Source organism: Cnephaeus nilssonii (genome assembly GCF_951640355.1).
Source record: "Cnephaeus nilssonii genome assembly, chromosome: 5".
NCBI classification, from domain to species: Eukaryota; Metazoa; Chordata; class Mammalia; order Chiroptera; family Vespertilionidae; genus Cnephaeus; species Cnephaeus nilssonii.
Genome location: NC_137076.1, coordinates 72,579,259 through 72,593,373, shown reverse-complemented (window position 1 = coordinate 72,593,373; position 14,115 = coordinate 72,579,259). Strand labels below are relative to the sequence as shown.

The window sequence follows — 14,115 nt, the reverse complement described above, 5'->3', positions numbered from 1 at the left end:
TTACTTCAATACACAAAGTATGACACCAGCACCCCTTAGAGCATATCATTCGTGCAATCATAGGGAAATAAAACATTTTACTTTTGAGGAGTTGGAAGAATAAGTTTATGTTAGAGACCTTGAGAATGCAAATTATTCTCATAAATATCAGGAGAAAAATAATAGTAGAAAACCATTTAGACACCAGATTATAAAAAAAAAAGAGCTTTTATATTGCCAAAGAATAACTAAGGAGAATGGGTTGTATGATGTTTGAAGAAATATGGCTATCCTTGTTTATTAGTGTTTTGTGTTTTAGGGATAATGAAAAGTATTGCTGGTGCATAGTTTTATGATTCAAGCAATAAATTACTCAGCACAACACCATAAGGCTTGCCTAATATACACACATTATTGCACTTTTGTGTATAATTTTAAAAACAAAACAAATCCAAATTCTGACTCTCCATATAAGCTCGTAGAAAAACATTTGGCACAGTTTGTGAATAACTGACTGATATTTCACAAAAGTTCCCTTTAAAGAAAACACTTTTTATTGATTCTATCTAGTGGCAAAATATTGCCAGTCTTTTTAAAGATATCTGGGATTTAAACAAATTGTACTGTTTTTAATTAAAGAAATCATGTAAGTAACAAATGACTCCGTGCTTAATGCAAACAACCCAGAAATGTCTGGAGAAAAGTTATATTCACCTTCACCTCCTGTTGCTTTATTCCCATCCATCAATTCCACTTCTCTCCCAAGAATTAACTACTAATTACAGTTTGAAGTTTATATTTTCAAACTATATACATATAATTTAAATATATATATATATAATGTGATGTATATTCACATCTGTATACAAGTTGTTGTTGTTTTTATTAAATCTCAAATGGTATAATAAAGTATCAATTTTTCTTACATGCCTTTATGTCCTAACCACTGTGTCTTGAAGATATTTTCATGTTAGAACAAATATGACTACTTCATTCTTCTAACAGATACACTGTAACCTTTCTTCTCCTGATAAATATTTTTGTTGTTTCTCATTTCTTACTATTGCAAATTGCATTTACATAAACATCTGCGTGTGTGTTTGTGTACACACCCACATACCAACTTTGTGCACATGTGTAAGCATTTCCTTAGGCAAAATTCTAGAAATGGAATTGCTAGATTTCCATTCTGTCAATGTTTCAAATGGATGTGTTTTTAAAGTAGCACTCTGCATAACTTTTTTCACTAAGTATTCATCCTAAGTAATCTTTATGTTGTTTCTTTTCAAATGTAATAAAAATTCATGTTCTTCAGAGGCAAGGTTTCTGATCTTTCATCTAGAATGAAGTCATACTATCGACTTTCCCTTCATAGAATAAAAATTTAAAAACTAGGTCCACTATTGAACTATCTTTTGACTAAATTTACCATAATTATACATTTATGTGGGACCTACCCCCTTCAGTTTCTTCAAAAGATAATTAAATTTTCAACAACAATTATTTTGATTTGGAAATATATACCAATAAATTTCTATAGCCTTATAAAACATATTAGGTTAGCCGAAACCGATTTGGCTCAGTGGATAGAGCGTCGGCCTGCGGACTGAAAGGTCCCAGGTTCGATTCCGGTCAAGGGCATGTACATTGGTTGCGGGCACATCCCCGGTGGGGGGTGTGCAGGAGGCAGCTGGTCGATGTTTCTCTCTCATCGATGTTTCTAGCTTTCTATCCCTCTCTCTTCCTCTCTGTAAAAAATCAATAAAATATATTAAAAAACAAACAAACAAACAAAAAATAAAACATATTAGGTTAAACAACTTATACAGCCAAATGTTTACTAATCCCCAAAATGTCAAATAAAATATTTTACTTATGATGCTTGAAATGACAAGGAAAAATTATATTCAGTGGCTCTCCTGAGACAGTATTTTATACCTAAAAGTATTCATCAGTTCTGAGAAGTGTTATTATGTATGCTATTATTTATGATTGTTATTTCTTACTATTGTTATAAGTAGTAAAAAAATGAATTCTTCTTTTTGGCAAGGTAATATATATATCTATCTGACTCTCAACATTCTCATAATCAACAATAATAAAAATAATTGCACTGATATTAACAAAATAACCATGGATTTAAAAAATATGAAAAGTTAAAAAGGAAAATAGATGAAATGCTAACATTTTTATATATACTGAAAATATTCCACTAGTGTTAAGATGGACACACATGTAACTGGCAGGAGGAAATTATATTCTAATTAACTCCAGACAACACCAATGACTTACCTTACCAGTGTCACAGTCAGTACCATCCATAGGGGGATCCAGCTTGGTTCTGCATTCTTTCTCACCTTCCACCTTGCACCACAACCCTGTGCAGATAACATGCTGAAAACAAGGGCATAATAACTGATAAGGGAGCAGTATCATATTTTTGAGGTTAAATCAATCATTTTTGAGAAAACTATTTCAATAGAACAGAAGTTATTTGAAAAAATATGCTTTAGGTGCTTTTAATATTGAACTTATGACTAAAATAGGATACGGCTTATTTATAGTGATACATAAAAGAGAAGATTGATACATAAAAACAGAAAATCTGTTTAATATATTTAAGTATGTTTAAATTTCTTTTAATAAAACACAGGAGATCATGCAACATTAAGTAGCTACAATAGAAAAGGGTAAGCTAGAAATCATTATTTATACCATTACACGAACCAGGTTTGAGGAATTAAAATGCCTCCTGTCTCCTAAAGCTTGTAGTCACCTCTGCTTTATGCTTAAATGCCATGGCGAGTGTCATGATTTCATTGTACACCCTTAGCCCTTGACACAATACAGAGCACTCCGTGGGTGTACTTCCATAAATTATCAGTCATTTTACCTCAGTAGGAATGAGTTCTAGATCTCCAGGATACAATGAACTTTTTCTAAGGAAAAGCTGAAAGGAATTTTAAAAAACAACGACGACTGAGATAAAGCAGCAGAGACAGAAACAGTGAAGAAGAGCGCTCCGAGGAAATGCAAGAGGGAGGACAGTCAGAAACCTAAGCCGCAGCTGTAGCTGTGGCCGCCCCAGAGACACAGACAATAGCAGGCGCAGCTGCCATATTCTTAAGAACTTCCTATTTCTCTAAGACAGCTGAAGTTCTTTAGGCCTAAGTATGTTACTAACCAATTGCATAGAAATATGAAATCCATGAGGAATATTTAAAGGCGATGAAAGCAATCTATAGTGAATATGATTATGTTGCTATCTATCCAGATATTTGGAGAAGAGGGTGGAAGACAGAAAAAAAGGTAAGCGACAATGTGAAAGACAGGGTCATGCAGGGTGAGAAGATCAGTTTGATGGAGGAGGCACCCAGTGGAAGGGAGCGTGGACAAGATTCGAAAGGTAGAAGAACCAGATCTTGCCAGGAAGGACTAGCAGGGGTCCTCAAACTTTTTAAACAGGAGGCCAGTTCACTGTCCCTCAGACCATTGGAGGGCCGGACTATAGTTTTAAAAAAACTATGAACAAATTCCTATGCACACTGCATATATCTTATTTTGAAGTAAAAAAACAAAACGGCAAAAACACCCGCATGTGGCCCGCGGGCCGTAGTTTGAGGACACCTGGACTAGGGACTGACTCCATGTCCGGAGAGAAAAAGAAGCCACCTAGCAGTTGACCAGCAGGTTAAGAGAAAAAGGCTATTTTAGGTGGTGTTCAAAACAGCCTAAAAACTATGGCAGCTCTAGCCGGTTTTCTCAGTGGAAAAAGCATCAGCCCAAGGTCTGAAGGGTTGCAGGTTCGATTCTGGTCAAGGGCATGTACCTGGGTTGCAGGCTTAATCCTGGGCCCTGGTCAGCACGTGCAGGAGGCAACCAATCGATGTGTCTCTCTCATATTGATGTTTCTCTCTATGTCTTCCCCTCTCTCTCTAAAAATCAATGGAAAACTATCCTCGGTTAAGGATTAACACAAAAACAAACAAACAAACAAAAACATGGCAAAGTTCATATTAATTTATGACCCAAATCTGGGAAAGATATATTTAAGCAAACATTTTAAACAGGTCTGTTACAACTATAACAATGGATTTGTCCACAAGCCCCAAAATTTTCTTTTCCTATTCTTTTTTAAAAAATATATTTTGATTTTTTACAGAGAGGAAGGGAGAGGGATAGAGAGTTAGAAACATTGATGAGAGAGAAACATCAATTAGCTGCCTCCTGCACATCCCCTACTGGGGATGTGCCCGCAATCAAGGTACATGCCCTTGACCGGAATCGAACCTGGGACCCTTCAGTCCGCAGGCCGACATTCTATCCACTGAGCCAAACCAGCCAGGGCTATTCTTTTCCTATTCTTTCTTTATTTAAATATTTCAATTTCTGATATGTTTGTAAGGTCTTAAAAATTCAACAGTCAATGCAACAGTGTGATATATTTTATTTATGTTGCTTTATCGGCTATGACAGATAGTTTCCTGCTTCAAAATATTTTATACAAGCATATTTTGTATGCTTTTATTTGCACATATCATTCATCAAAAAAATTCATCCAGAAACTCATTTTTAAAAATCCCTAAATCAAATCTGTACAATATGTTAGACTCTTGAAAATAAAAAGAGAGGTTATTTGTTTGACGTACTTTTGTGGACACATTTCTAGTTGAATTAACAGATCTCTAACCTGAGGATTTTAGTTCCTAGAAGTTTTTTTTTTCCTCCTGAGACCTTTCTGTTAAGGATGTTTTATAATCATGGGGTCAACTGTTGAGTTTTCTGCCAAGGAAGAGTGTTGCTCTACTTATATTCAATAAAGCTTAGTTGTGTGAAAACATGAATTATTTCAGTCAATGCGTTAGTTAACCAGTGCACATTGAATTAAAAAGCCAATCTTCTGTTCTGTAGTTTTAGGATAACACTTGCCTGTTGAACACTGTTGGTGGTCTGAATTCTGACCTTCCACCATTATCTACTATTCAAAACAGCAGGTACTTTAATTGATTTCCACTTGAGGCACTGAGAGCATAAAAGCAAACTTGGCAGCTTTTCAAGATAAGCACAGTCGTGTAGCATAAATCTCTCAAAGAGGAGCTCTCTTTACCCTTTATGTTCTGCAGGCCTAGCGATCTTATGGTAAGTAAATCACAGCCTCGTTTTTAAAAATAACTCATATTCAAAATTTCAAACCAAACTGTCTAAAGTAAAGCAAGAAAATGTTGAAGAAATTCGTTTTTTACCCTAAGTGGAATATCTCAGACATGTGCTATTAGAGCTTTGTAATATCAAGCCCTTTCTTAAGATAATGAGGGGCAGGGTGGGATATTTTGTTAGACCCAAACAGTCACCATATGTTACACAAGTCAGAGTTGAATTTTTTTTTCAAGTTAATTGTTGGAACCACTTTATATGTCAATTAAGAAAAGAACTTTTAAGCTTAAAATGCTTTGCGTAGGAATCCAGAACAGAAATGTACAACTCAGCATTTCCTAGCAAACTAATAAAAATAATACAATATCCCTTTTTTATTCTTCCATAACAAGAAAAGACCATTAAAAGCACATAGTATGAATCTGGATGTTTATCTCCACTAGGCTTTTTAAATGTTTACATGAAAATAATATATGTTTTAAAACAAATAATTTAAGTGGAAGATTAATTGCTCATATATAAATATCATAAAATTTCTCTTCAAAGATAACCTATACCTATGTCTTTCTTTATAGCAAATAGTTCCATTAAGATGTTCTGAAATTTATGTTAAAATAAAAAACTTAAGTGCATATACATGAAAGAAACAATTAAATCTTGAACATGTAACTCTTCGTTCTTCCACAAATTATCTTCCAAAATACAATTTCAATAACTTAAACTTTTGATTGAAAATGTAATTCAGTATAGGACAGTATTTTCAAAAGCAGTGTTTTCCATTACAGAACACCTTAGTATCATTAAAAATGGAAGAGAGGAAGAAAGAGAAAGAGGTATTTTTAAAAATCGAAAAACAAAAGACTCAAAAGGAATAATAAAAAGCTGAAATCTATTCCTTATAAGTATTAAATAAAATTGAAAATTAGCAAGAAAAGAGAAGGCAAAACAAACACTATTAGTAATAAAAAACGAAGTCATAACAACAGACAACGTAAAGTTTAAACAGAAATAGGATGATTATGAGGTCCATGACAATAAACTTGACAAGTTACATAAAATGAAAGAATGTTTTTTTAAAAAAACTTACTAAAATGGTCCCAAGAATCAATAGAAAAGCTGAACTGTTTTGTAACCATATGATAGTTAAAACTGATTGTTAAAAATCTCACAAAGAATACATCTGGTCCAAAAACTAACAATCTTGCAAGAAACTTAAATTCTCAATTTACATAAACTCTCTAGAGAAAAGAAAAAGGAATACTTCTAAACACACTTTATGATATCCAAGCCAGAAGGGATTGTAAAAGAAAGTTAAAATAGTCATCTACCTCATTACTAACTTAAATTTACATATGTTAAACAAATGTTAACATACTGAGTCCAGCAATGCATAAAAAATGCCATGTGCCATGACCTAGTTGGCTTTTTCCTTGGAATACAAGGTTACTGCAACACTAGAGATTTGATTAATGTAATCAAGCACATCAGTAACTTTGAAATCTATGATTTTGATGTCTATGGGTACAAAGTATGCGATGCAATTCAACATCCATTAAAACATTCATTAAAAAAATCTCAGTAAATGAGCCATTGAAGGAAATGTCTTCATGATTAATGGACATTTATGAAAATCTTCAGCAAACATCATAAAAAACACACAGTGAAATGTTGAAAGTTTTCTTTTAAGATTAGGAAAATGACAAAGATGGCATCTTGGTACCAACATTAGGAAGTGAATACATAATATATCAAAAATGACAAGAGGGGAAAAAACTGTCATTATAGACTCCTCAACTTAGCTAAAATTTTATTTAAAATCAAAGGTTAAATAAAGACTCTCAAGGAAACAAAACTGAGTGTTTGCTACCAACAGAACTGTCCAAAAGGAATTTCAAAATGATGTACTTCAAGAAGAAATAGGATCTGATAGCAAAGGACTAAAAGGCAATGTGAGCAAAGAGAGTGATAGAAGTGAGGATAATTCTACATAAACATTGACTACATAAAGCAACAACTGGATTTCAGCCATCATTCTAAACCTTTCTTTCAGTAGGAGAAATACTAGAAACCTAGCTCACTTATATCTCAAAACTTTATTCCTTTACAGAGGAGATTTGGCTGTTAACAGTTAAATAAGTTTGTCTTTCCTTTTACCTCCCAACTCTACATACTTCAAGATTGCTAGTGCAAGAAGTTAATAGACATGGGAAGAAAAATGTAGACTGCCTAACGAACAAATGAAGTAGCAAGTTGCAACAGAGCACATCAGAAAGTGTTTAAAAAAAAAAAAAAGTCAAGGTGTGGCCCTGGCCCAGTAGCTCAGTTGGTTAGAGCATTGCCCCAATATGCTAAGGTTGTGGGTTCGATCCCAGTCAGGGCACATACAAGAATCAACCAATGAATGCATAAATGCATGAAACAACAAATCTCTCTCTCTCTCAAATCAACAGATAAAATTTAGAGAAAAGAGAACTGTTAATAAAGTCCCAAAGAATGCAAAGTGGGAAGAAACTATTAAAAATATTTGAAAGAAAAATGATCCAGAATCCCTTACTATGAAAGAGATAGATATAAAGATCCCCCTTCTGGAATGGGGGAGCAGGTTCCCAGAAGACAAATCCTTCTGTAAATAACCATCATAAACGAAAAGCAACTTCCTGGTGGTTCTGGAGAATGGTAAAAGCAGGTATATTTTTTAGGGAGCTGAAGGTGTGGCACAAGTTGAGTTCACCATTTTTGTAGCTTTGACCTAATAGTGGCTTATGCTCATGGTATGACAATTGGTGGCTAACGCAACAGTAAAGACAGACACTGGGCCCGGCCAGGGTGGCTCAGGGGTTGAGCATCGCCTCATGAACCAAGAGGTCGTTGGTTTGATTCCCGGTCAGGGCACATACCCAGGTTGCAGGCTCAATAACCAGGAAGGGGCATGCGGGAAGCAGCCGATCAGTGATGTTTCTCTCTGATCAATGTTTCTATCTCTCTATTCCTCTCCCTTCCTCGCTCTCTAAACATCAATAAAAACATTTTTTTAAAAAAAAACCTGAAGGGACGATCCTAAAAGGAAAAGAGTGAGAGAAGCCTAAGTCATTAGCTGGCACCCAGCCCACACAGACATGAGGTAGGCTCCAACAGCCCAGATAAGGGAAGCGTGAGCTTATCCACATAGGAGTGGCCGTGCACTGTAGGCGGGACCAAGTTTCCAGTTTGAACCGAACACGCTTAATTGCCTCTGAAAACAAAACTTTTTGGAGGAATAAAAGGGATCAGCAAATTTGTTTGGTACAGTGCCAAATAGTATATATTTTAAGTTTGTGGGCCACATGGACTCTGTTACAACTACTAGACACTGTCATTGTCATTTGAAGGCAGCCAAAGAGAACATGTGGACAAATAGGGGTGACTATTTTCTAGTAAAACTTTATTTATAAAAACAGCTAGCTCCTAAGCCAGTTTATAAGAATTCAATCAGTTAATATATAGTGTGTTAAAGTATTAATATTTCAGAATAAAAACATTGCTACATAATCACATAAGCATTGCACAATTGTTCAGAGTAGCCTTACTCATAACAGCTGACATCCCAGATATCTATGAAGAGGTGAACTGATAAACAAAATAGTTTATCTACCAGTGGAATGTGATTTAGCAAGAAAAAAAGAACCAATTACTGATATACATAAAAACATATAAAGAATGTACGACTTTTGAATACAGAGGAAATTTGGTTTCTCTAATTCAAAGTAGAAAGGAGAAAAGGGAAAAAATGATATAAAATGAAACACAAAAATAAAATAGGTTGACAATAAAAATCCTAAAAAACTAATTTCATAGCCCAGCTGGCATAGCTCAGTGGTTGAGTGTCGACCTATGAACCAGGAGGCCATGGTTCGATTCCCGGTTAGGGCACATGCCCAGGTTGTGGGCTCAATCCCCAGTGTGAGATGTGCAGGAGGCAGCCGATCAATAATTCTCTTATCACTTATGTTTCTATTTCTCTCCCACTCCCTTCCTCCCTGAAGTCAATAAAAACATATGTATTTTTAAAAACACCACTAATTATAATAAATATAAAAATGTTAAACTAGTTGATTAAAAATCTGAAAGAACTATATCTTAGTTTAAACAGAAAAGTATAAAATCTAGCAATAGCTTTTCTCTAGTAGACATACCTATTTATCCATATCAATATCCATATTTATATTTATATCTGGAGAGGTTAAAGAGAAAGTATAAAAAATATTAGCCAGGATGGTGTTTTTAATGCCAGACAAAATGTTTTAAGGCATAAATCATTTTAAAAAATGGAAAAAGAAAAACAAATCAAGCAGATGAAAAAACTTGAAATGTGCATGTACCTTGTAGTATAACTCAACACATATGAGAAAAAACTGTCAGAATTACAGGGACAAATAAATAAATAAATAAACTTGGGTATTTTAACACATGCTTGTTAGTTACTGATAGATCAGTCAAACTAAAATAAGCAAACAAATAGATATTTTGAATAATAATATTAATATGCTTCATCTAAGATCTAGTGACAGATAATGAACTTTAAAGAACACTCACATCCTTTCAAGTACACAGAGAACAAATACTAAAATTTATCATATATTACATTGAACAGAAAACTGCAATAAATTTTAAAGGATTGGCATCATACAGACGACTTCATCTTACTGCAGTGCAACAAAGTAGATGTATTTAATAAAAGGTATCTTTTAAAAATCCAAAATGTCTTTAATTCTAAAGAAATACTTAAGCTGAAAGAAAATGAATGTGAAATTTAATTGCAGAGTAGGGAATAAAGAAAACAAAACAAAAACAGCATAATCCACAAGAAAATTTGATGGATTTAACCACCTCAAATTAAAAGACAAAGAATACTATACAAAGTTAGACACAAATGACACTGCTTAAAATACAGAATTCTCACCTAGAATATAGAAATAACTGCAAATCAGCGAGAAAAATAGAAAATTGAAAAATTGGGAAAAATTAAAATAGGCAATTTACAAAGAAAGAGACTTAAAAAATAAAAAGTCCATGCCCATAAGAAGTCGTGGGGGGGCAACAGTTCTGAGGAAAGAAATTAAAGAGCTAGATTAACCAGTAAAATAAGCTGCCATCAAACTCATGTGCTTGTAGAGTAGACTGTAGGATTAAAACTCAAAGGGTAAGATGAACCTTTGATTAGATGGCCAAACAGGCTGAATCAACTCCTGATAGTTTAACCCACCATAACTTGACAGATCTTATAGGAAGGGAAGACTTTATAAAACCTACAACTTCAATCTCGACAACATGATTTATCAATGAGGCTGTTTGAAATGCCCAAATAACTACTAGCCATTGAGGGCAAATTCATGTTAAGCCTTTTTAAGTCCAAATTCCTGTTGACTCTGGAGTTTCACAATGCCAAATCACAGTGACTCAGTCTTCTAGAATTCTTCATAGGATACCTTAACTCACTGCCAACCTGTTCAATGAATCAAATGAGAGGGTTTAGAAGTCCTCCCTATTTTGATGTATCCAGTTGGTAGAAGAGAAATGTAAAATGAACTTTCTACGTTAACTTTTTTAAGTCACCATATAATTCAATTACACTAGAAAGTTTCCTATACAATGCAGTATGTATACAATTCACAATGTGCCTGTCCAAGAGCAAAGGCAGAGCCTTAAGTTTCCTGGAGGTCTTCAATTATTTTAGCACACTTCCTTACTGCTCAAAAAAATGTAACTTTTGTGTGGCCACTTCTTACTGTTTCCAGGGAAACATCCATACATCTGTGTTCTCAGCGAGGCTATTACCGGCAGCTATTATAATGACTTGATGCAGTTGGAGCTGGCTCAGCCATAAGATGCCAGATGGCCTAGAGGCACCAGGACTCAGGGAACAAGGATATCCAAGAAGTTAGCATATTAATGCAGAAGCGTGAGCTGTTATTGCTGGGGGTCAAGATGTTTCACAAGCATCTTTACAGCTATGTCTTCGGGTAAATTTATCATTAATTAGATCAGCATGTATGTAATGTTGGAGTCGCTAGTGCTTGCATGTAAATGTTTACAAGTATGGAAGAGCAATGTGTAATTCAAATACTATCGACCAACTGCCATAGTCTCTAACATTTTACCAGAAACACACGTTGAGAAGTTGATATGAATCCTCGTTCCATGCAGCTTGATAGTTATTTATAACTGGAGATGGAATGGTTGTAAGGACGCTTGATTAACATGTATAAGCTGTGAAACATAAGTTGTCTGACCTTATCCTTTGGCTTATGTAGTCATAAATTAATATTTTATTGAATTATGTGTTACTGAATTTAACGAATTAATTAATTTGGTTAAATTAGTATTTTAGAAGGTTATTTTCACATTATCTTGTCATATACCCGCAAGTCTGGAAAATATTGTGGGCTCAGTTCCAAACCACTGCCATAAAGCAAATCACAATTTTTTTGGTTTCCCAGGGCATAAAAAATTCATTTTTATACTATACTGTAGTCTATTAAGTGTATAATAGCAATATGTCTAAAACACAATGTAAACACCTTAATTAAAAAGTGCTTTAGTACTGAAATATGCTAACCATCTTCTGAGCCTATTGGGAAAATGGCACTGATAGACTTGTTCTACACAGGATTGCCGCAAACCTGCAAAGTGCAATGAAGTGAAGCACAATGAGGTATGCCTACAGCTAAGAATCAACTCTGTGAGTGAAAATTTAGAATTAATATTTCATCATTCAACTGATTCATTTATTCACTTAACCAATACTTACTGAGCACTCTTTTTAGTGCCAGAGGTACAGTGATAAAAAGGATTGACAACTCCTTTGATGTTATGGACTTGCCTTCTAGGAGATGTATTTTGTGTAAAGTCTAGATGGCAGGTTGGTAGATGAAATAATTCCACGTGTATCCACTTGAAGGTATGTGTGTGTGTCTTAACAAGCAGAACTAATAACTATTTCCCCCGGTATTTTTGTTATACCTCCTGCCATTGTCTATCCTGTACCTACTTACATGTCTACTTGGATGTCTAATAGGCATCTTAAACTTAAAAGATAGCCAAAACTCCATTCCAAGGTATTCTGCTCCCCATTTCCTCGTGTCATTGTCCCCCCAAGATAAATGCATGGCTTGCTATCACACCCTTCAAATCTCTAAACCAGGGCTGGGGAACCTTATTTCTGCCAAGGACCTTTTGGATATTTATAACATCATTCATGGGCCATACAAAATTATCAGCTTAAAAACTAGCCTGCTATATTTGGTCAGACATTTTATCGACTAACCCCTAATGCCTTGGCAGGTCCTGACCAAATGATTTGACAGGCCTTATATGGCCCGCGGGCCAGACATTCCCCCCCCCCCCTGCAGTGTCACCTTTTACAGGAAGCCTTCCCAGATCACCCTATATAAAACAGCACCATGCCTATGCTCCCATCCAGGTTGTAGTCCCTATCCTTCTTACCTGAGTTGATACTTCCCCAAAACACTTACCCCAACTGACATATTATATATATTTGCTTTCTGTCTGTTTCCCAACTAAAATGTATGTTCCGTGAAGGTGGAGGTCTTTGTTTCCCGCTGTGTTATTAGTGCACGGAGCAGTGTCTGGAAAGCAGCTGGAACTCAATAAATATCTGTCAGATCAGAGACTGAATTTGTAAATAACCTCTTCAATGGCTCTATCTATTTATCTCTCTACCTACTTAGTTCCTACACTTCACATGCTGCACCAAGTTGGGATCAAAATGATGATTTTCAAGGGTAGTACAGAATAAGATTTTGGAATCACAGAAGTACAACCTCTTAGCTCTTAAGAGACTCTAAAATCATCTGTAACAGTGTCAACAATAAAAATAAATAAAACACAATGTATTCCCACTTCTCATTCTACAGAGTGTGGCTGAAAAGGAAAAGGAGTTTTAACGAAGGCCATTCCTTATTTATTATATGCCCACACCTTATTTCTATCATCGCCAAAGTGCTCAGGGAAAAATGTGGAAAACTTCTCTGAGAAAATCCCGCTTTCTAAGATTGGGGTGATTTTGAGCCATAAACTCTAAAATAAAGTCATCTTCCCCTCCTCTAATCAATAAGTCCAAACAATGAATGTGAACGTACACTTTACAAATCCCACCTGGATACAACCCTTACCTGCATCTCTTGACAAAAGGAAGCCAGTGGCCCAAAAAGAATCTGACACTGCTCGTCAGCGGTGTATGTCATCCCTGGCAACTTGGAGGGGACCATCACGGAATTGACACTCTGGGGGTTTGTCTGTAGCAAGCAGTTACTGGCCTTTGACCTGACAATATGCAGATATGTGTAAAATTTTGAATTTAATGTAAAACGTTGTTATCATTAGCATGCAACAGGAAATATTTCATAAGATGAAAAATATGGTCTGACTTATTTATAAGCATTTCCATTTAAGATAATCCAAATAATGATAATAATGTTCAAGATAACAGAATTTTTTGGATTAACTCAGCTAATCTACATAACACTGAGGTGGCTTTACTATTTTACACATTTATAAGATGAAGAAAGAAGCGCAGACTCAGAAATTAGCTTGTCCAAAAGCGATGTGTGAAGGTAAAAAATTAACTACATTCAGGGATTTAAAGACTCTATAGAAAGCATTCTCTAGTGAGTATGCATAGTACGAATATGTTTGTGCTTGACCATGTAATACAACTTCCATTTATGAGGAGACATTTAATTTTATCATAATTCTGATTCATGTGAGGGCAGCCAAACAAAATCACACATGTTCCCATGTTCCTTAGAAACTCATTAGGGCTGCTGCTCCAGTGACCTGGTGTGTTCACATGACATGCTCGGAGCGCTGTTGGCTACACCATCACAACAAAGAGCGTGCACAGAATATATTGTACATATTTCAGAGCAGAATTATGGTAATAAATGTTTTAGTAGATTTAGCAGAAAACATAGGCTTTCTAAG

General features: G+C 35.1%; 1 protein-coding gene across 1 annotated transcript in view; it reads right to left on the bottom strand.

Moving 5' to 3' along the window:
• ADAMTS19 (ADAM metallopeptidase with thrombospondin type 1 motif 19) overlaps nucleotides 1-14,115 on the bottom strand; it is a 200,830-nt gene that overhangs the window by 81,021 nt on the left and 105,694 nt on the right. Inside the window, exons 10-11 of the mRNA XM_079770450.1 lie at nucleotides 13,305-13,455; nucleotides 2,272-2,373 (exon numbers count right to left, since the gene is read on the bottom strand). Coding sequence (XP_079626576.1) covers nucleotides 2,272-2,373; nucleotides 13,305-13,455 — 253 coding nt within the window. The remainder of the gene's footprint in view (nucleotides 1-2,271; nucleotides 2,374-13,304; nucleotides 13,456-14,115) is intronic.